The sequence below is a fragment of the Lutra lutra genome, chromosome 4 (genome assembly GCF_902655055.1).
Source record: "Lutra lutra chromosome 4, mLutLut1.2, whole genome shotgun sequence".
NCBI lineage: Eukaryota > Metazoa > Chordata > Mammalia > Carnivora > Mustelidae > Lutra > Lutra lutra.
Genome location: NC_062281.1, coordinates 135,221,070 through 135,242,801, shown reverse-complemented (window position 1 = coordinate 135,242,801; position 21,732 = coordinate 135,221,070). Strand labels below are relative to the sequence as shown.

The 21,732-nt window shown below is 42.2% G+C and overlaps 1 protein-coding gene across 3 annotated transcripts in view; it reads left to right on the top strand.

The window, feature by feature from the left end:
• TNNI3K (TNNI3 interacting kinase) overlaps positions 1-5,776 on the top strand; it is a 307,291-nt gene extending 301,515 nt beyond the window's left edge. For 2 of the 3 annotated variants that reach the window (XM_047725511.1, XM_047725508.1), the window contains 2 exons: positions 1,703-1,782; positions 5,260-5,776. In XM_047725511.1, coding sequence (XP_047581467.1) covers positions 1,703-1,782; positions 5,260-5,272 — 93 coding nt within the window. In that variant the 3' untranslated portion in view covers positions 5,273-5,776. Of the gene's footprint in view, positions 1-1,702; positions 1,783-3,096; positions 3,204-5,259 lie in introns of those variants that run through there. The other variant, XM_047725509.1, reaches the window with a different exon arrangement.
• The last annotated feature ends 15,956 nt before the right edge of the window (positions 5,777-21,732 follow it).

Genomic DNA, 21,732 nt, shown 5'->3' with positions numbered 1-21,732 from the left:
TGACCTCCAGGAATATTCTGTTTAGTGGGGTTCACTAGCATACAAATACAGATGGTGCTACACCAAGGCAGATTCTGTGGCAAAAAAATAAGTACTAGAGGGTATGAAATCCTGGATGGGATTTCCAAGAAGACTGAGGAAATGTTGCCTTCAAGTTGGACCTTTATAAATAATAAGAGTGGGTAACATGTATTGTTTCTTAAATGCTAGCACTTTTCAAAGTATTTTAAACTTATTATTTCTTTAGTTCTCATGATTAACCTTATAAGCCAAGTTTGGTTATGATTCCCATCTTATGGTTGTATAAACTGACGTGAACATAAGAGAGACCACAGGTATATAATTCACTGACAGATATGATTCACTGTGAGGGTGAAGGTTTCCTTGGCTTCGGGTTTTGAGTCTGAAGAGCTAAAAAGGAAGCAACCCCATTAAACAGTAAGATAAAAGAGTAGAAGTTAGAGGAAGAGAAAGACTAATTAGGGCCAGGAACCAGGAAGAAATTCCTATTTGAATAGTAGATAAGCATGCAGGCTTTGGAATCTAAAAGCCTTGGGTTCGACCCTTAGATGAGCCAATTACCAAACCTGTGTGACAAGTTACTTAATGGCTCCAGCCTCAGTTTTCTTACCTGTAAAATGACAGAAATGATTTGATAGTGATAAGAATCAAGTGAGATGAGAGAGGTAAGTGCTTACTACAAGGAATCATGAAATAAATATTATCATCATTATCTCTTATAGTTACCATTGTAACAACAGCAATATAATAATAACAATATCTCTTGCCATTGGTTTCTTGATATTGATTATTACTAAGATAATAATGTTCTGGTGATTGGTTCCTTTTGAGTAAGGCTTACAATGATATTAATTCAGGTTTTGGAATCAACACTCCTTTGTATTAAATTTAATCATCAAAACAAACTGGAATTATTTATGTATTTTTCCCATTTTACAGATAAATACACTGAGTCTGAGAATAGGTGGCATGCCCTTTGTAGCCTCCCTGGAAGAGGCAGGACTCACACCCAGATCTGACTTACTCCAAATAACTCTGAACTCTCTCCCAACTAGTCACTTGTAGCATTAAAAACACCTTTGGAGAAAAAAGCAAAACAAAACACCTTTGAAAAGGCACCTGGGTGGATCACTGAGTTAAGCCTCTGCCTTAGGCTCAGGTCATGATCTCAGGGTCCTGGGATCAAGCCCTGCATCAGGCTCTCTGCTCAGCAGGGAGCCTGCTTTGCCCTCTCTCTCTCCTTGCCTCTGCCTACTTGTGATCTCTCTCTGTCTGTCAAATAAATAAATAAAATCTTTAAGACAAAAAAAAAAAAAAAAAAAAAACCTTTGGGGGTGCCTGGGTGGCTCAGTGGGTTAAGCCATTGCCTTCAGCTCAGGTCATGATCTCACGGTCCTGGAATCAAGCCCCACATTGGGCTCTCTGCTTGGCAGGGAGCCTGCTTCCCTCTCTGTCTCTGCCTGCCTCTCTGCCTACCTGTGATCTCTTTCTCTGTCAAATAAAGAAATAAAATCTTAAAAAAACAAAACAACAACAACAACAACAAAAAACCTTTGTATCATTTTGTCAGTTTTCTGGGATCTATGCTGAGTGAATAAATTGTGTTTCATAAAAATGTTATTAGCAAACCACCACCATGGTTTTCATAGTGTGAAAACATATGTCTCTCGGAATTTTCTAGTGCTGGACAGTGTTCCTCTCAAGGCCTGTCTTTGGAGGAGATGAAGAGAGGTCTCCAGTTCTCCCCCGTGGACAAATATGGTAAGTCTATAGATTATTCAGATCGATTAAGGGACCTGCCCCTGAGAAGGTGGTATTTATCTGATAACAAGAAAAGATTTTGTTTTATATAATAATGAGAAATGACAGATGTTTTACAGATACTATATTATAAAGGTACAAGCTTTGATCTTGTCTTATATAACTCTGCGTTCATCTTTGAGTTTAGCGATGTGTGTGCATTAAGTGTGTATTTGTATATGTATATCAGTGTGGGTCCACGTGGAAGAAGATAAAACTCTCCTCATGAAAACAGTCGCTGGCGTCTTGTGATATTCCAAAACCTAGTTGCCACCTTACCTGAGCTCACTGCCTCTAAGCCCCACATGGCAGGTATGTCTGGAGGAGAAAAACAAGACAGGAGTCTCCACAGTTACATCATATGCTGGGAGCTCTTCCCCTTTAGAAAGTACCCAAGGGTAAAAGGTAAACCCAGCCATCTCCTCCAAATTTAGAGAGGAGGTGAAGGTATCATTGATGGTATCCATTTTGCACAGGATTACTTTAGAAAGAATTAATACTTTAGAAGGAATTAACTCTTTGAAATAGTTAACGCAGCTCTCTGCGGGCCCCTGGAAGCCAGAGGATGGGTAATTGCCCTTATCACCAGCTGCCATATTAATGTGCGAGGCCTGTAATGTCCTTTTTCCAACCTCTAAGCCTGAGAGGCTCTATATTTAATTGGAATTTTAGCACAATGGGCTCATTTATTCATGGGAACTTTCCTTGACAATATGGAGGACTGAAAAAAATGTACGTCAGTTAAGGAGATCAGATTTATTACAAGAACTGGGTTTGGGGAAGAATCAATTGGATGATGTGTTCCCGGTTCTCTGATTTAGATGGCCATAGACCCGGGAGCCCTCAGCTTTGGGATCCTCACCAATGCACCTTGTTTGCTGAGTATTATTACCTAAGGCATAAGAAAGCCTTTAAGAAATGAAGAAAAAAAAATTGTTCTGGATAGATGCAGACAAACTACTTGGGAACATTAAAAAGAGGAAACTTTGTGCTCTGACTCCCGGGATGTGTCCAGAATGTAGCCGAGTGCTTTTTATCATCAGCTTTACAACATAATTGGCCAGTCTAGTAACAGTGGAAAATGTGCTCTAAGTGTCACATCATCACACTTTTCATAGAGAGAATATTGTTTTTTCAAACCTTCACAGATGTGACCACACAACCACAAAATATAGGGCACCCTTTGAAATGCGTGCTTTGACCAGAAGTCTTCCCTTTCATGGTGGAGGAAACATTTCAAGACGAAGCATTTCATTAACGATCTGTTTCTTAAAGGAGTAAGACTTTGAGCAGAATTCCTCAAGAAGGAGAAGACAGAAGAGATGCAGAAATGCAGAAGCTGGGTTTTCCCCCGCATGTGTGTACTGGGGTGGAAGAAAACATTAGGTATTTGGATGGAGCAAGAGCCTCAACAGACAAAGGAGACAGATTTACTGTCTCTCCCTAGGAACATCCCGCTATATAAGAAAGAACCTTTAGGGGCACCTGGGTGGCTCAGTGGGTTAAAGCCTCTGCCTTCGGCTCAGGTCATGATCCCAGGGTCCTGGGATCAAGCCCCACATCGGGCTCTCTGCTTAGGGGGGAGCCTGCTTCCTCCTCTCTCTCTCTGCGTCCCTCTCTGCCTACTCGTGATCTCTGTCTATCAAATAAATAAATAAAATCTTGAAAAAAAGAAAAGAAAGAAAGAACCTTTAATTGCCCTCCATTTTCATCGCACAAGCTAGTTGCGGTAAAACAGCTACTTTAGGAACTGTTTCTTCTTCTCTGCCCCCAAAGAGCAAGACTAGAGAATGAAGAGAAGATTACACACAGAGCAATTCTTTCTGTACTTGAGGCTTTTCACCCTCAAGCAACAAAAGGTGCAGATGTGATTCAGTCTTTTCCTAGAGCCTGTGGTCAAATTTCACTCGGGTCCCTCTTCAGCAGAACAGCCCCCCAAGTACCTGTCATCCAACTCTGGCAATGATGCATCAATAAAAAAGTCCGCACCCACGCCCCGCTGACTCTGCTGCCCATTCCGGAAAGAGACGCCCCACACTGAGGAACAAGCACCCCCAGTGAGATTTCCCCTGGAAGGGGAAGGGGTGTGGCATAGCCTCACATGCCGGTAAAACCGCATGTGGTACAGGAGAAAGCTGGTGATAAAAGGATCACGAGTTTATCAAAACATCTATCTGTGCCTGGAATGAAGGTGCAGTTTCAGGCTGGACAAGAGGAAATATTTTGCTTTAGGATGGAGATTTTATGTAAGTCCACCAAAATTAGGATTCAGTGATGTGTATCCTGACTCTGCCTCCCCTCTTCTCAGCTCCCCCACCACACACACACACACACACACACACACACACACACACACACACCCTCCTCCTCTCTGACCGGGGCCAGCCCCCCCAACTGGAGGGGAGCTAGAGGAGGACACGTCAGCTGCAGCCCCCGACATGTCCACTCAGGAGAGTATGTGTGCTGCCTAACAGATTAGCCAGAGAGCCTTCCTATGAAAATAAATAAACCTATCCAACTGCATATTGCTAGATGCCTTGACAAAAATGTAGATGGCTGAGTCGGTTCTGAAAACTCAGCTATCAAAGGGGAGCAGAAGCAACATTAGCTGTTGACAAATGTGCCTATTTTCACAGAAGCAATGAACGAGTGGCTTCCTTACTTGCAGTGGAAAAGGAACGGCTTCCCAGAACAAGTCCTGTGTCCTCTCGGGCAGCGGCCTGGTCCTGAGCCACAGGTTGCTGTTCTCTGGACACAGCAGGGGCCCGCACTTCAATGAGCATCAAATACCACTGTATTTGGGCCTAAGCTTTGAGGTCCACTTAAAAACCAGGCACTCAGGAAGGAAAAACAAAATCAAACCTAACCAAAGGCAACCTGCTATAGAGAGTGGCTCTTTCCTTCTGCCCTGTGCTTACCTCTACCTTCTTTTTATCACCGCCATTTGCCTAACACTCACGGTGTCACATACTATAGGGGTGGTCTCACCTATGCTACCAACCTTATGAATTAATGTCCTATTTACAAATAAAGACACCGAGGCCTACAAAGCTTAAGTGGACAAAAAACACAGAACCAGTAAGTCATGGAGCCAGGGTTTAAAGTCAGATTTGCCTGACACAGAAGCCCAGGCTTCTAGCCATAGCAATACACCACCTTCTTGAACTGACCCCCTTCTTGACTCCAGACGTGGCCAGCTTGGGTCCCAATCACACACCCCTCATTTGGGTTCCCCTGGTCTCAACTCTCTGTTTGCGTTTTAAATTTTGCCTTTGTTTTACAACTGCTTGCCACCAACTCCTGCCCAGACCCTGAGCCCAGGAGCCTGGAGAAGCTGCCTGGCAGCTGTGAGGTGCACTGGGTGAGGCTGGTTAGGAAAAAAATGGCAAGACAGGCCACAAGCCAGTAAGTAACAGCTGAACTTCTATTCCATTGCAGGCTACGTGTCTGATCCCATGAGCCCGATGCATTTTCATTCTTGCCCGAATAGTGGCAGCTTTGAGGACAGCGGCTGACAGCATTCCGCGGATACCTAAGGAGAGTTTTCCCCCAAACTGACAGCAACAGTTCCAACCGTGGCAGGCTTGCTTCCAATTATAATATTTTTACCCTCTAAGGTTTCCTTAAATTGGCTTGTTTATTCTGGTCCTATTTAATTCTCTACCACAAGTTGGGCTTTGGATTTGTGGCTAAGCAGTGAAATGCAAAAGAAGCAAGACAGAATGTATCTAAAGAATTGGTTTGAATTTTGTAACTGAAAGAACAAATTTATATTGTTACTTAGAGATGGGGCCTAAGTCTGTAGTGGGCACTTAACAATTGTTATGTTTTCCTAGACGGAATTATCTAGACTTGAGTTTGAGAACTGTGGGTTTGATTTTTTTAGAATATTGTTCATTTTCTTATGTTATTATGTTACCGCTAGTGTCCGGCTCTGTGATTAAAGATTGTTGGCACACAAAATGGATTCAGAAGTGTATCTCATTCCAACAAGACATCTTCTGAGTATACCTTCTTTAAGACATATCGGTAATGACCTTCAGATCAAGATGCTTGCAAAATACTGCACTTAGTTATTTAGCCTCCTTTCTGTATCATAGCAAGTGCTCTGTGCTTTATTTGGGCATCTTGTTGCCCAAGGTATACCTTCCAAGGTATCGTAGATGCTCTTGGTATAGGTATGACACTACCCTACAAATACAAACCTGTTGTTCATACCGGAGTCTAGCACAGTGCATGGGAAGGATATCTGAAGTACCAGTGGCCTGCAAAAAATGAGACATCTGGGGGCACCTGGCTGGCTCCATCCGTAAAGTCCATGACTCTTGATATCAGGATCAAGTGCACAGTGAGATGTTTAACAGCTTCCTGGCCTCTACTCCCAGATGCCAGTAACAGCTCCCTGAAAAAGCCACCAGACATTTCTAGATGTCCCCGGGGGACACAAAACTGCCCCAGGTTGAGAACCACTGCTCCAAGCCATCAGAGGACAACTGGGGGCTTGAACAATAACGGAAGGAATATACAGCCTGGTTTTGACTGTATTTAGGCAAATCTGCTTTCTTCTCCTGAGTATCGTGGGCTAATATACACATGGAACTAAATGGGAAAAGTGTTGATGGCTTCTTTCATGTCTGTGGTGAGCTCCTCCATCCTCCCCTCTCCTCCTACTGATTAGAGATTATGTCTCTTGAGGGCAGTTTCTATCAGAACAGCAACCTCACCTCTAAAACCCTTCTGAGACTTATCTGATGACCTGTGGTTGCAAAGTTGAAAGTCCTCTGAACGGCTCGGGGAAAGCCAAGTGCCAGTCCAGTAGAAGTTAAAACCATGATACTTCCCCTTAGAGTCACTCCTTTTTAGCCTCCAGCCGCTTCATTTCCCCACCAAATTATTCTGGAATCATAGGTGCTCTTTCCTGCCTAGCAAGTTGCCAAAGGTCTTTCTGATAAGCAGGAACAAGGAGCTTCAAGTGGCCATCCAAGCATAAAGCCTTCTGGTAAGGGGCTGCCTAAAGACCACTCGTTTCTATGGTTCTTTCTCTAGTCCTCCACTCTGGCTACTTTAGGCAATGAACCAGCACCTAGCTGGAGTTCTTCAGACCTTAATCCTTTCATGAGCTGAGTTGAAATACTGTAGACAATTAAAAGAAATTAAAAATAAGTAAGTAAGTAAATAACCAGTTTTAACTAAAAGATTGACGGTAGGTGTAATGCTGATCGTATATATAATCAGGACAGCGCTGGGGGTAAACCAGGTGTCCTCCGGGATTCCCATGGAATGGAGGTCCTATCCAGAGAAAGGACAGTTTGTTTCTGAAATACCTCTTTTAGAAGGGGATTTTCTAGAACAAATGTGTGAAGCTCCCTTTCTTTGTTTCCTTTAATTAACCACCTCTTCTCTCTACAATGTATCTCTTTAGGTTACTGCTTCCCTCTGCCTCTTGTCTTGTCAAGGATCTGCAAATAATGAGACTAATGTGTCTTGATTCCTGAGAAGGGGAACCTTTTCACAGATGCCGACCAGTAGCTCACAAACCCTTTTCATTATTGCATCTTTAATGGGACCCAAAGATCATCTTGGAGATTGTCTTGAGATCATGAGGTTGTGTGTGTGTGTGTCTATGTGTCTTTTCTCCTCGCTGAAAAATGTCTCACTAATTGCCTTCTTTTTCTGCTGATAAAAATGAACTTCTGTGATCATGTTTTCGCATGCTTAGCACATTAATTTTTTTCTATGTGCATGCAGCACCGAGCTCGCTTCGAAGATGTTCAATTAGCTATAATTGTAAGCCAAATTACAGCAGCACCAGGAGAGAGTTATTCCAACAGAGTGATTATTTGGGTTAAATTATTTCCAAAGCTGACATTTTGCTGGGACAGAGGGAAAAAATGGGTGCTGGTGGTAGGAAAAAAGGCTAGTGCTAGAGAATCCATCTGAAATGAAGGACCTGATTCCTTCCTCTCCCTCTCTTGTTCCTTGTCTTAATTTCCTTTCCTTCTTCCTTCCTCCCTTCTCCTTCCTTCCTTCCTTCCTTGTCTCCCTCAAACGATAACCACTGGCTTTGGAGTTACTCAGACTTTCTACAGTAATTTTGTGACCATAGGCAAGTCAACCTATCTGAGCTCCAGTTTATTATCTGTAAGATGGTAATAATAACATTTCTCTTGAAGAGGTACTATAAGAATTACAAATAATATAAAGTTCATTGTATAGTTCCTGGCCCACAATAGCAGATACTGTACATGTTGTTGTTGTTTATTGTTACTGTTATATCACCATGCAACCAAAGAGCTATATGAGGAGAGGAGGGCATGAGAAGAGTGGAGATTTTTTTCTCTAATGTGAAAATTGGCATCATTGTCCCTAAAACCCCGCTTTTGTGAACAGTGAGCTTCTGAGCTTACACTTCTGAGGCGTGTGAGCCAAGATCCAGCAACCTTAGGACTGGCTCATTTCGGGATGTCTTTTTATACTTGAAATCAGATCAGAAGAGAAATCAAATCCTTTAAATCAAATACAAGAGCCAAGAAGCATCCCCCAACAAGGGAGATGTTAAGCAGAAATTTCAAGAAAACCCACGTATTGAGCACCTATTATGTGGCAGGAACAGTTTCAGAGGATTTAAAATGCAATTATTGTTGCTTAGTTCTCCAAACAACTCCGGAAAGGGAGATTTTTTTTTTCTTGCTTGCTCAAGTAGATAATGAATCCAAGCTAGTATAGAATGGAACCAGGTTTCAAAACTAGGTTTGCCTGGCACTAGTACCCATGATCTGTTCACCACACAGGACTGCCTCTATTGTGTGGAGGAAAAGGAATAAAAATAGCCAGTGTTCACAATCCAGAATCACGGGAAGAGCCAACAAATCTGCTGTTCTGCAGTCCCGAGGAAAATTTGGGAATTAGCCCAGGAGAAGTTTCAGGGACTAGAAAAACAAACCTTTCCTGATTGCTGTGGCTCATTATTGCAAAGTAAAACCAAAAATATAATCATCATCATTTTCTCTGTTTTAATTATGGAAAAGAAGGGGCTGGAATAATCTCAAGGCTCAAAAAATACACATTGTTATTTTCTAGGCAGAATGAACCAGAAATGATTGACAGAAGCCAGACTCTCACCATGATAAGCAGGAACAAAAAAGTTAGGAGGGCAAAGCACAGCAATTAGGGAAGCCAAGGAGTCTCATATTTTCCTCTCCTCATTAGCACACTGGGTAGGGAAAGCAAGGAGAGATAGTGGAACCATTACCAGTAGGATCTGAATGCCTCCTTCCTTCCTAGTTCTGTGGTTCGTGCAGTTACTCAAGCATGCAGACCAAAGAGCTCCTTCTGATCAGTTCCCTTCCATCTTTCAAGAGCCACGAGGGCAAAGAGGAGCCATTGGACACTGGCAATCCCTTCCCCAGGATCAGCTGAAGACTCAGCTGCCATAGTAACAGACTGTGGTCGGAGACTGTCAGCTCAATTAGCAGTGTATGCAAAACATGATGGAGAAGCAAAGTTCCTCTCCCTCCTTGGACATCCTACCTTTTATGAGGCTAACTAGAAATAAAAAGGGCAGGGGTTGCACATTTCTCCTCAGGCCAGAGATCCCAGGCAGCCCAGCAGCTGACCCAGTGGCAGGGTGCTAATTAAATTAGGCTTCTTGAATTAAAACACTGCCAAGGGTGCCAAGACCCACTGATGAGGACACGTCTCCAAAGCACTCTCAGTCGAGCTTTATGTTTTGAGATAAAAAGAATATTATCTCAAATATCTGTCTTTTAAGCAATGGGCTCATATGCAGAAGAAAGGTGTCTTCGCCATCTTTTGCAGTTCACTAATTTCACTAACCTCCATCTCTTCTTTTATCTCAACTAATCAGTAAATGGTAAGAGTCCAGCAAGACCATGAAATGCAATAAAAAATAATTTGAATGCAGGTTTGCCCTTCAGTTTTCTACTCATAATAATTGATGGTCTACTTAACACCACTTCAAAAATTAATCCACAGTGAAGAATATCGGGTTCTTCTTTCAGGGCTTTTTTTTTTTCTCCCTTTCCAGAAACTCAAATTAGTCTAAGGGGAAAAAAAAAATCAATGTCAAGATTGAGGATAATTTGAAGTAATCAGAGTAAAAATGAATGGGACACTAGCTGACGTGTGTTTATCCTACACCAAGTAGGAGACGGTAGGAAGCAGAATAGCATCAAGCAATTCTTGAGTGACAGCCCATGTCGGGATTACTAGAGGGTTTATTAAAATACAGATTTCTGGGCCTCAGTTGGAGGGTTTTAGACTCAGAAGGTTTGGAGTGGGGCCCAAGAATGTGCATTTCTGGCAAAACTCCCAGGAGTTGCTGCTGCTGCTGCTGGTCCTGGGACCACACTTTGAGAGGCGCTGGCAGAGTGGTTCCGGGTGTGAGCTTTTGAATCAGACTTGGGTTCTGGTTTTTGTTCTGTTGTTTTTTGACCCCTCATAATGGGACCTCTCGTGGGCCAGTTAGATCGTCTCTCTGATCCTCCAATTCCCCACGTGTAAAGTGGATATAGTGATTCTTACCTCACAGAGAGCACATGGAGAGCACATATCCCCATGCCAGGCACATGATAAATGTTCCATAACAATTGGCCACTCTTGATATAACATGACTGAGAGAGGAATCAAGCAAGCACCAAGGGCTAATCATTTATTTCCTGGATACTAATGAAAGGATCTTGGCTGGGAAAATTGAAGTGTTTATAAGACAGCCCTAAGTTGAGGTCAAAAAGGTAACAAAGAAGAAAGCAAGAACAACACAAAACGCACAATGTGGATAAAATTATAACCAGATTTGCAATGCAGTTAAATTAAACATAAACACTTAATTACGAGTGTCTCCAAGGACCAAGTCTCTCGAGTGCCATTTCAGATCTTCTTAGCCTCATCTATGCCATTTACCAGTGAGTCACCCACCATCGTAACAACCAAGTTCTTGTGGGAAATCTGACCACCCCATACCTCCTGTGGGGCCAGGAGGCTCCTGACTGCCCCACACCTCCCGGATCACTGCTATGAAGCTCCCTCATTGCCTGGGGAGAGTTGCCTTCTGTTCTCCAGGCCTTTGCAATTCATCTTGGCTATTAACCCACACTTGTGCTCCTGTGGAGGAAACCTTTGACCAATGGGAGATCAGAGTCAGGAAATACATTCTTCTCCTTTCTCCACCACAATCCCTTGTCCTGAGGCACAGTCCTTCTTAGTACTTCAGAAGACAACTTGGTGAGACTGACAATCAGTGGCCCTTGGCACCCAGCAGTATCCAGCTCAATACCATACTGTAGAGCAGGCTCTCCCTCCTTTCCTCCACATTCCTGCTACTTGCCCCATTTCTGCTTCCAGGGATTGATTTACTCTAGAAGGAAGCAGCTTATGGGCTTTTGCCCAGGGTCTGCTTTCCGGTAAAACCAAACTATGACAGACAACATGCAAATGATTTGAATTTTGACCACTAGTTCCTCCTTAGTAAGGAGTGGTTTGTAGAAAGAAGGAATAGGTGGTTGAAGAATAATTCAATTAGTATAAGATTGAATTCACCAGTGACCGAGGGGTTCAGGAGATTGCCAGGCTAAGATCGCCCTTTTAGCCTGGTTTCTCTCAGCGCCATTGGAGTGTCCTGTTGTCCCTACTGTTAAAAGATAAAGTGAGGCATATTAAAAATGTCAAGAGTTTCTTTGAGGGAAAATCTATTCCAATAGGGCAGCACCAAACCAGAGATGGTTAGGAGCCCTCCACGGACAGAAAATGCGAGCAAGACTTTTATAGACAAGACACTGAAGCAAAGCAAGGAAATTATTGGGTTGGCTACTGCTTTAAGCAGCTGGTTTATTTGGAAAAGCTTAGTTGGCTGTTTGTGATTGGTTGTTCTTAGGTTTTGATTTCTGAACCTTGAGACCCTGGATAGGCTTGGGTTTGGGTTTACTTACATAAGGTGCTGAGTATTAGAACCACGTCAGGCTCATGGCCTCTTTTTGTAATTAACCTAACACCGTTTTCACTCTGGTTCAGTCTGTTGCATGTGGGACGTTGTACTGAGCTGTGTGATCAGGCCCTTTGTAAGTACCCACCGGCAGCAAAAGGAGTCCCAGGACCTTACGGCCTGTTGTTGCCCTAGATTACTGTAAGCTGATCTTTTTCCTCTTCCTTTTCGTTTCTTGTTCTTTTTCTCATTCCACAGATCTGCTTACTCATTTTCCTACTTTATTAATATGTTTCTGTTTAGCCATCTCATCATCTCTGGTCTTTATTTTACTCCCTTGTGTTCAGTGTCTCTCTGCAAGTCGGAAGCAACTTTTTACCTGCCTTTCAGGAAGGTCTATCATTTGCATAAAAATGACTGGCTTCCTGGCATTACCAAGAGACACGAACTCCCAGACAAACTCCGTCTCTATGGTACTCCTCATTCTTATAGTGTAAGCCGGCCTCACCCCCAGGGAGGTCTAATGAACGAAATGCCTTTGTATTGCTTTGGTTTTTAACTCTTCAACACTGGTTAAATATGATCTTCATGTACCTTTTAGTACCAGTCCCAAAAGAATAAGGGAACAAACCCTCAGGTTTTGTCATCATAGAGCCCCACCTACTATAGTCTAGGTCCGCCCTGGTTTCAGTAATTGGCTGCCCATGCTTCAAGCCAGGGTTCTTCTCGAAGAGAACAAGGAAACTGAATTAATTCATTAACAAGGGTGGGGCTGGATTGGAAAGGCACAAAATTAAAGGTAGAGAAGAGGACGAAAAGCAATAGCGTATGGACATAAGATTGTTAGTCTAGGCTCTGCAGAGCCCCAGATCTCTAAAAGTTTTTTTGGCTCCCACATATTCACCAAAAACCTTCCACTTTCTAGAATACAAAGTGAGTGCATTTGGGGGGCAAATTCAACCGGTCAAATGTATGCAAAGCAAGCACATTTTTTAAAAATTCTAATAATTAAAATAATTGGCTAGCTAAGAAAAGACTGTCCTAGTTAATTGGTCTCTACTGAAGAAACATTAGGCTTTAGGGGAAATGCATGTTTAATAGAAGTAATAAGTTATTAATACAAATGGAAATTCTGCAAAACGTAAAATAGTGGTATAGAATGTTCAAGCTGCTTGCTAAAGCTAAATCAGTTTGTTCCTTTTTCCCACCCTATCCATTAAGCTGTTAATTGATTTAAAATATTAATACAGCTCAAGAATCACAGAGAGACACCTCCTTATTTGCAATTTTCCTATCAAATGTCTTACTACTGTATCAAAAATGATCCTCCCTCATACCATAAGCACACACTGCAATCCATCAGAACCACAACAAACAGGAGTGTTTATGAATGTTCACAAATGTTGTTTATGTTTTTAGCCTGGTTAAAAACAGGTCCTCCCTTACCTCTTTATAACTTTAAACAATCTGCAGTAAAAGGCATGTTTCCTCTTTTTTGGTAGACTCCATGGAGTTCGTTTTTCCCGTGGTGCTAATTTGTAGTGTTTATTTGTAAACATAGCATTAATAACTATCAACACAACATCTGAAGGGAGCCATTACTTGGGTCTCCCAGAAGAGGACTGGTTTTCTACACCCTCATGCAGGGGCTTGTCACCCTGCAAGGTCACTCAGGGATTTCATAGCCAGTGAATGATGTTTGCTATCCCGAGTTAGGGCTCCAGCCCACGATACGTTTGGAGAACTAGGATAAACCATGAGTGGCCACAAAGAGTCCTCTTTTCCCACTCTGTTAAGGTCTGATGGGAGACAGGCACAACCTCTTCCTTCACACCCCCTTGCCTCTAGGCCTTACTCGAGTTTCCAGTCTGCTATATTTTTAACTTTTTATTTTAGATAATGGTCAGTTCACGGGAATTTGCAAAAATTGAGTACAGGGAGGTCCTGTGTAATCTTCACCTAGCTTCCTCCAGTGGAACATCTTATACTGAACTGTAGGACTGATTCAAAACCCAGAAATTGACATTGGCCTTCCCCCGTCTTTTTAGGGGCCTGGTACTCACTTTTAAATAAAGAGAGGCTGGAACCCTTATTCCACCAGCCTCAGGGGACAAACTAGAAGAGAGTGACAATTGACAAATGAGGTGTTCAGAAGATATAATATGTAAATCCTTGCTTTTCTAAAGTTTCATACAACCTAGTTGTTTCCATGACTCACATCTGAACTCTTCCTTAGAGTTGAAATATGGGAAGAAATACCACCAAGATCATTACTATTTGAAATGCCACTAAACAGAGCACTACACTATTAAATACCAATAACCAATGCACTGCAATTTTAAAATCTCTTCCTAACCATTTTAAGACAGTTGCGTTAAACCATCATTTAAGCAGCTTTAGCTGTTGCAAAGTTTAGTATCAACTGCTGGTGACTTCATAGTCAATCCAAACCGTATTTGGGGGAACTTGTGCCTACGAATATTTGAAAAAATATTGGTGGTTATTAGGCACCTTTATTCTTACTTTATAATTAAATGATGTAATTACTTTGAAGACTCAATGCCTACAGTTTCCCTGCTACAATACAAGTCGATCCTGCATAAAACTTCATTTTGGGGGCACTTGGGTGGCTCAGTTGGTTTAAGTGTCTGCCTTCAGCTTAGGTCAGGATCCTGGGATCCTGGAATTGAGCCCCACATCGGGCACCCTGCTCAGCAGAGAGCCTGCTTCTCCCTCCACTTCTGCCTGCTACTTTCTCCTCTCTCTTTGTCAAAGGAATAAATAAAATCTTAAAAAAAAAAAACAAAAACAAAACTTAGGGGCTCCTGGGTGGCCCAGCCGTTAAGCATCTGCCTTCAGCTCAGGTCATGATCTCATGGTCCCTGCACTGGATCCCTGCTTCTCCCTCTCCCACTGCCCCTGTTCGTGTTCCTTCTCTCACTATGTCTCTCTCTGTGTCAAATAAATAAATAAAATCTTAAAAAAAAAAAAAAAATTATTTTACTGCTGAACTTGCAAGGACTAAGGAAACTCTTTTTTAAAAAGTAGACCAGGGGCGCCTGGGTGGCTCAGCCCATTAAGCACCGGCCTTCCGCTCAGATGATGATCCCAGGGTCCTGGGATCGAGCCCCACATTGGGCTCCCTGCTCAGTGGGGAGCCCGTTTCTCCCTCTCTGCTGCTCTCTGCTGCTCTCTGCTGCTCTCTGCTGCTCTGTAAATAAATAAAATCTTTAAAAAAAATTTAAAAAGTGAGCTAAAACCATCAGTGATCTGGGTAAGCACAAGGGAGGAGCAAGTTTGCCCTGAGGGCGATGGAATATTAGAACTGAAATCAGAGATTAAGCCTGGAGTCCACACGAGGGGAAAATTTATTGAAGACTGGCACATTAAACTGGATCCCGAGAGAATTATTCACAAATTAAGATTAACTCAATATTCACCAACAAATGAGAAACAGACCAGTATGAATGAAAGTCTCAGCAGAAATAACAATCTGTAGATCCAGACTGCCAGGGATGCTCGCTATTAGAAGACTCTATTTCAGAATAGAAAATAACTACACATAAAATACTTACATTTTTAAAACAAAATGACATGAATTAGGAAAAACTTAGCCAACAACATGCGATCATCAGAAATGAACAGGTAGATTTGGATTAAAGACTAAATACAACGTTAAGGACAAAATTGTAGAAAGCACAAACTCGGTGATGCATTAAGCATGAGATTAGATAAATAAATAAAAGAACTGGCAGGCAGCTCTGAAGAGACAACGCAGAATGCCACACTTAGGAACAGAAAAGTTGAAAAATTTCAGAGCTTTTGGCTCCTCCATAAAATAGGAATTAAAAGACCTGCCCTGTTTTCTTCTGTTTGCTACTAGGTTCTACTTCATGAGAACAATGCAAGGTCTGTGTGATAATGGCCCGTGAGTGCAAATTATTACATACCAGCAAGGTATAATCCAGACTCCCTCTGTCTCTTTCTATCTCTTTCCCTCAGGCTACCCTTCCGATTTCTTTTTCTCTTCATTGGTTTTCTTCAAACCATTCTCGTTTATACTGTACCCTGATTTCCCGGGACATAATAACTTTTGGGAGGTAGGGTGATCTGGCCCTTGCCCAATCCGTTAGATCAGCTGAAGTACTTGTTCCTTCAGGTGTGGACTGGACAAGTGTGGAGCTCTTTATCATACTGATTAGAGGTGCTCAGAGTACTGGGGATCCGCTGGCTTGGGTGGCTCGGGGTGCACAACCATCTCACACGGAATCTCAGGAGATGCATAGGCTAGAAATGGCCATGAGTTCCCCTCTCTCGGTTGCAAAATGCCACTTAACATGCAATGGCTGACCAGAAGCTAACCCAGCCACAAATGCTGCCAAACTCAGGTTCACAGGTCTTACAGTTTGCAAAGGGAGGTTACGACCTGAAAACAACAGCATCTAATGATTGAATGAGAAATATTCTCCTCTGGAAGGGGCCTCCGTGATGGTGAGGACATTTATAAGCATCTTGGAGCGTCAGAGAGTAGAACTCAAATATTTCCTCCCAGATGACAGAGAAATGACCCCAGAATCATTCTTTTTTTTTTTTTAATTTTAATTCCAGTTAGTTAACCAAGAATATTTTATTAGTTTCCAGTGTACAATAGAGAGACTCCATACTTCCGTACATCACCTGGGCGGCTCACCACGACCAGCATTATTCTTGTAACTGTGGCAGTACTGTGTTTTGGAAGCCCTCATCTCCATGTGGAGGGCAGGTTATGATGTTGCAGCTAAGACTCTGAAGCAGTGATTCTCTACCCTAGCTGTGCGGGAAGCTTTAGAAAGGACTGGTCTTGGGCCCACTCCTTGGTGATGCTAATGGTCGGGGGGTGCAGCTGGGCATCCGGACTTTTTAAAGCTTCCCAGTAGATCCTAATGTGCAGCCCAAGCTAAGGACCTTTGAGAACAGGGGTCCTCACACTTCTGTGCACATCTGTTATCCCCTGCCTGGCAGGCTTTCTAGAACACAGTTTGAACTGCACATTCTCAAGAGTCTGGTCCCCAGGCCAGCAACATCAACATCGTATGGGGACTTGTTAGAAAGGCAAACTCTCAGGTGCCCTGCAAATTGAATGGGAAACTAGCAAATTCTAATTTAATCAGCCCTTCAGGAGATTCTAATGTAAGATAAATGTTGAGAATTCCTACTGCAGATAGAACCATTTCTTTCTGTGTTCATTCCTAACCGGGCACTTCCTAGCTCTGTGACTTGAATATGTCACTTCACCTTTTTGTGTCTCAGTCTCAACATCTATAAAATGGGGCTAATAGTACCTTCCTCACAGCGTTATGAGGCTTAACGAGCAAAAGAATAAAATGAATAAAATAGTATAAAAGCAAAATGTGCAAAGCTGTATTAAACCTTTTAAATTAGGTTTCTGAAATCATATTGACAGACTACTTTTTCAAATCAGGAGTTATTCAGACTTGAAGTCTCTAGTGAAAAACCTTGACTACATGTATTAATCACCTGTGGAGATTTTTTTAAAGTCCTGATGTGACTCTCACCCTCAGCGATTTAAAGAATTCCCTCAGGAGAATTCTTATGTGTGGCTAAAATGGAAAACCAGAGATTTAGATTTGAATTTGTTAAGCCAATTTGTATATGCTTAGAAAGATGGTAATTTGCTGAATTCTACTGTGGAATTCTGTGCTAAGTAGGCAGCCACTAACATTATGACTAGTTCAGTGGGGAGAGTGTTCATTCTCAGAGACTTTCTTTAAATTAATTCACGACCTGTGTGTGTGTTGGGGGGGGTGGTGTGTGTGCATTAAGAAAACTAGTATGTGGGATTTCTGCTGTCTCTAACTATAAACACTTGCATTGTCAGCAGGGGTTACAAACAGGTAATGGCAAACCTTAGAGACATCTATAATCCAAACAACCAAAATGTTTCACCTGCACTGCATCTGAAAACTTGCACTTCAGTGTCTGCAAAAGCAAGAACTAAGTCAGCGATCCTAAGAGCGAAACAAACAAAAACAACCCACCAAGTGTGAGAGAATGAATTTGATTAGAAATTAGGATTTTTGCTTCTCTAAAAAGAAAATCTGACAAGCAGCAGCACTGTCAAGCGAAATAGGCTGTAGACCAAAAGCAGGAGTTCTAATCCTGTCTCCTCCCCTAACCCACGTGGAGCCCGTTCCTCATACCTCCTGGGCCACTGTTTTCTCAACCTGGTATCTACAAAGGAAATGGTAGAGTCTTCAATCTCCAGTGTCCCTATTACCTCCAAAGTTTTATGGAAATGTCATTTTCTCTTCAGTCAACAAATTCAGATGCTTCCTGTATCTTATCAACATCAACTAAATGCGGACTTAAAAGTTTTCAGGACCTGCTATAACAACATTATTTTGACCTGTTTTCATTCATGTAGTCATTCATCGACCAGGTATTTATTGAGCATGTGCCGTGTGCCAGACCATGTTCTTGGCACAGTGAATTGAACGCGTGCCAGAACAGAGCACGTTTCGTCTCTCCTGGAGCTGACATTCTATTGCAGAACAAGTCAGCCCGTGTTACGTGAAGTGTGACTGTCAGAACTCTCCAGCTTTTTCCTTCTTCACAGCATCTCATGTTTGCACCCTGACAGATGTACCAGAGAAGACGGTGAAGGAGGCGAAGGATGGCCTGAAAGACTGGCTAAGATTTAATAATAGTCTTAAAAAGAGAGAAAGAGGGCACCTTGGTGGCTCATTGATTAAGCGTCTGCCTTTGGCTCGAGTCGTGATCACAGGGACCTGGGATCAAGTCCCACGTAGCTCCCTGCTCAGTGGGGAGTCTTCTCCCTCTCCCCCTCCACCTGCTTGTGCTCTTTCACTCTGTCTCTCGAATAAATAAAATTATGAAAAAAGAGAGAGAGAGAGAAAGATTGTAATCATTCATTCCACCGAAGGGATTAAAGGGCAATTTGTTCCTCACATCAGTCCTTTCCAAACTTTTAAGATTAAGGAGTATTTTTGAAAACTAATATTTCTGTGGCATATGGGAAGTGAGGATTAGTCAACATAGTTTTCAGAACTACTTACCTGATTGCTTTTTGGCAAAGGTTACAAAATACAGACCCTAGGTCAAAGCTGGTACTTCACCTTTCTTCTGTAAATTAAGTTTTATTGGAACACAACCCACTCATTTAAATATTGTCTTTGGCTGCTTTTGCCCTAAAGTGGCAGGATTGACTAGTTGGGACTCTATGTCCCATAAAACCTAAAATGTGTGGTATCTGCTCCTTTATAGAAAGACTTTGCTGACCCCTGCCCTCTAGCACGGAGTTGCTCTTTGAGTACCACTGTTGACTGCCTGTGTTCTTGGACACACTCCAAGGGCTCACTTCCTTCCCTGGAAATAGCCAGATGCTATGCTAGGACTCTTATTTTTTCCTTGTAGCACCCCCAAGCTGCATGACCCACTCATTTATTTTTCCGACAGGTGACCACTTTAGTAGTATGTAGCCAAAACAAACTTCATACATTAATCAAAATTCTAGCAACTCGGGGCGCCTGGGTGGCTCAGTGGGTTAAAGCCGCTGCCTTCGGCTCAGGTCATGATCCCGGGGTCCTGGGATCGAGCCCCACGTCAGGCTCTCTGCTCAGCAGGGAGCCTGCTTCCCTTCCTCTCTCTCTCTGCCTGCCTCTCTGCCTACTTGTGATCTCTGTCAAATAAATAAATAAAATCTTAAAAAAAAAAATTCTAGCAACTCATTTATGACAGCTGCCGTGCCTTGCAGCTTGAGAAACAGCAGCCACAGGCTATTCACCTGGTCCATTACACCAGTGCTTTTCAAATATTTTTGCTCACATAACACCGAGTGAGCATTAAAAAGCTGTCAGAACCCCCATACACATTTTTTCATTGACATCTACAAATTTTCATATAAGTTTAAATAGTAGTTACAGATGTAATTTGTAGCATGTTATAAAATGGGATGTTTTAAGATAAAACAGTTCCATCTCTTTCCTGTGTCCAAAGAAATCAAAATGCTATCACAACTTCATATTAGATTTATCCACGTACTGGATCCTGTGGGGTGCCAACACATTACCCCCTTCGGAGTCAACGCATTGATTCCCCAGCCGCCTGGGGTGGGGTCTGCTGCAGGCTCTTGTCTGAGTCTCTTTAGGGGAGGTGCTTTTGACTGAAGAGAGCAACCTAGTCAAAGGTTGGGTAGGCTCTCTCCTGGGGAAACAGCCAACATCAGGGACTGGCCCACTGTGGGAAGTCAGAGACCTGGTCCCTCTGCCCTAGGAGCTGCTCCCGAGCTCCCCAAGTGATGGGCTACAGACTTAGGGGTAATGGCATCAAGGCCCATCTTCTCTCCCTACCCATTCAGTTTCTCTCACTCTCCCATAGTATTATTCCCAAGACCACACATCCCAGTAAACTTTCTGTATATAGACCTCTGTTCTAGGTTTCTTAAGGAACTTGACCTAAGATAGCCATTTTCAAAAGTACATGACTGAGCTCTTCTTTAGCATTAGGAAATCTCACGTTATTTTTTTAATTTCCATTCCACTTTGCCCCAGATTTTTATCTGACTATAGTGTATTTGTATGTTTGAAAGTTTTTTTTTTAATTGCCTTTTCATACTTCTCTGTAACTAAATTGTTATATAAAGTAAAATTTGGGGCACCTGGATGTCTCAGCTGGTTAAGCATCTGCTCAGGTCATGCCCCCAGGGTCCTGAGATCAAGTCTAGCATGGGGAATCCCTGCTCAGTGGGGAGCCTGCTTCTCCCTCTCCCTTTGCCTCTCCCCATGCTTGTGCTTGCTTTCTCTCTCTCCCTCTCTCTGTCAAATGAATAAATACAATCTCTAAAAATTTTAATAAAAAATAAAATTTAATTGAAACATTTTTTTAAAATTTTCAGTGTAATAAACACACAGTGTTATATTAATTTCAGGTATATAATAGAGTGATTCAACAACTCTAGACATTACCCAGTGCTCATCATAAGTCTACTCTTAATCCTGTCAGCTATTTCTCCCATTCCCCTACCCCACCTCCCTTCTGGTAACCATCAGTTTGTTCTCCACAGTTAAGAGTCTGTTTTTTTTGTTGATTTAAAGTTTTTTTATGAACATAAGTTTCTATATATAAAATTTCTTCTGGACTAAGCTATTATTACAACAATGCGTAATATGCATTTGACCAAAACAACATACATGTATTATAAGTTTTGATAACCGTTATCCATAAAAAGCAAGAGCAGAAATGCATCTCTTAAGAGGGTGACTTCTAATTTTAATTAGTTTGTATATGTATGAACAAATTTTATTTACTGCTAAATGAGAGTGTTGAACATCAGTTCTATTCCATCTTGTTTTATTTGTAATGATGTACAAAGGTAGTATTTATGCGTGTCACATAAGTAAATTGATGGGAATAGAAGTGGTTTGGTGTATTGTACTGCAGTGTCATCTCTGACCTCCTTGTGAGTGATTTACCAAAAGGCACACACTGATAAAATACCAAAAATTATTTTACTACCTTATCAGCTGACAACTCAATTAAGTCCTCCTTTAGTTTTCTTGAAAACAAAGAATTGAAAACCACTTGACTTGCAGGAGGATTTGTTAACTAGTCATCAAGGTCATTCCTGTGCTCCATACCTACATCATATTTCACATTGTTCTTCATGTGTGACATCTCGGAAGAAACAAAGTAAGTCGGTAAATGAAGAGTTGACACCTATTATTAAGAGAGAAAGAGAGACTGGCAAAAGGGAGGACCTTGAGTGCAACTAGTTTCAGGTCCATTTCATGACATAAGTGCATATGATGGTTGAACACCTGCAAAGTAGCTTTGCTAGTGAATCCCTTGGAAAGCTTCATTTCCCCTCAGGGATACACCCACACCTGCTTGAAGATCGCCGATACATCACCTTAGTACCAAGCTCCTGAACAAGTACGAGATTTCTCCTACAC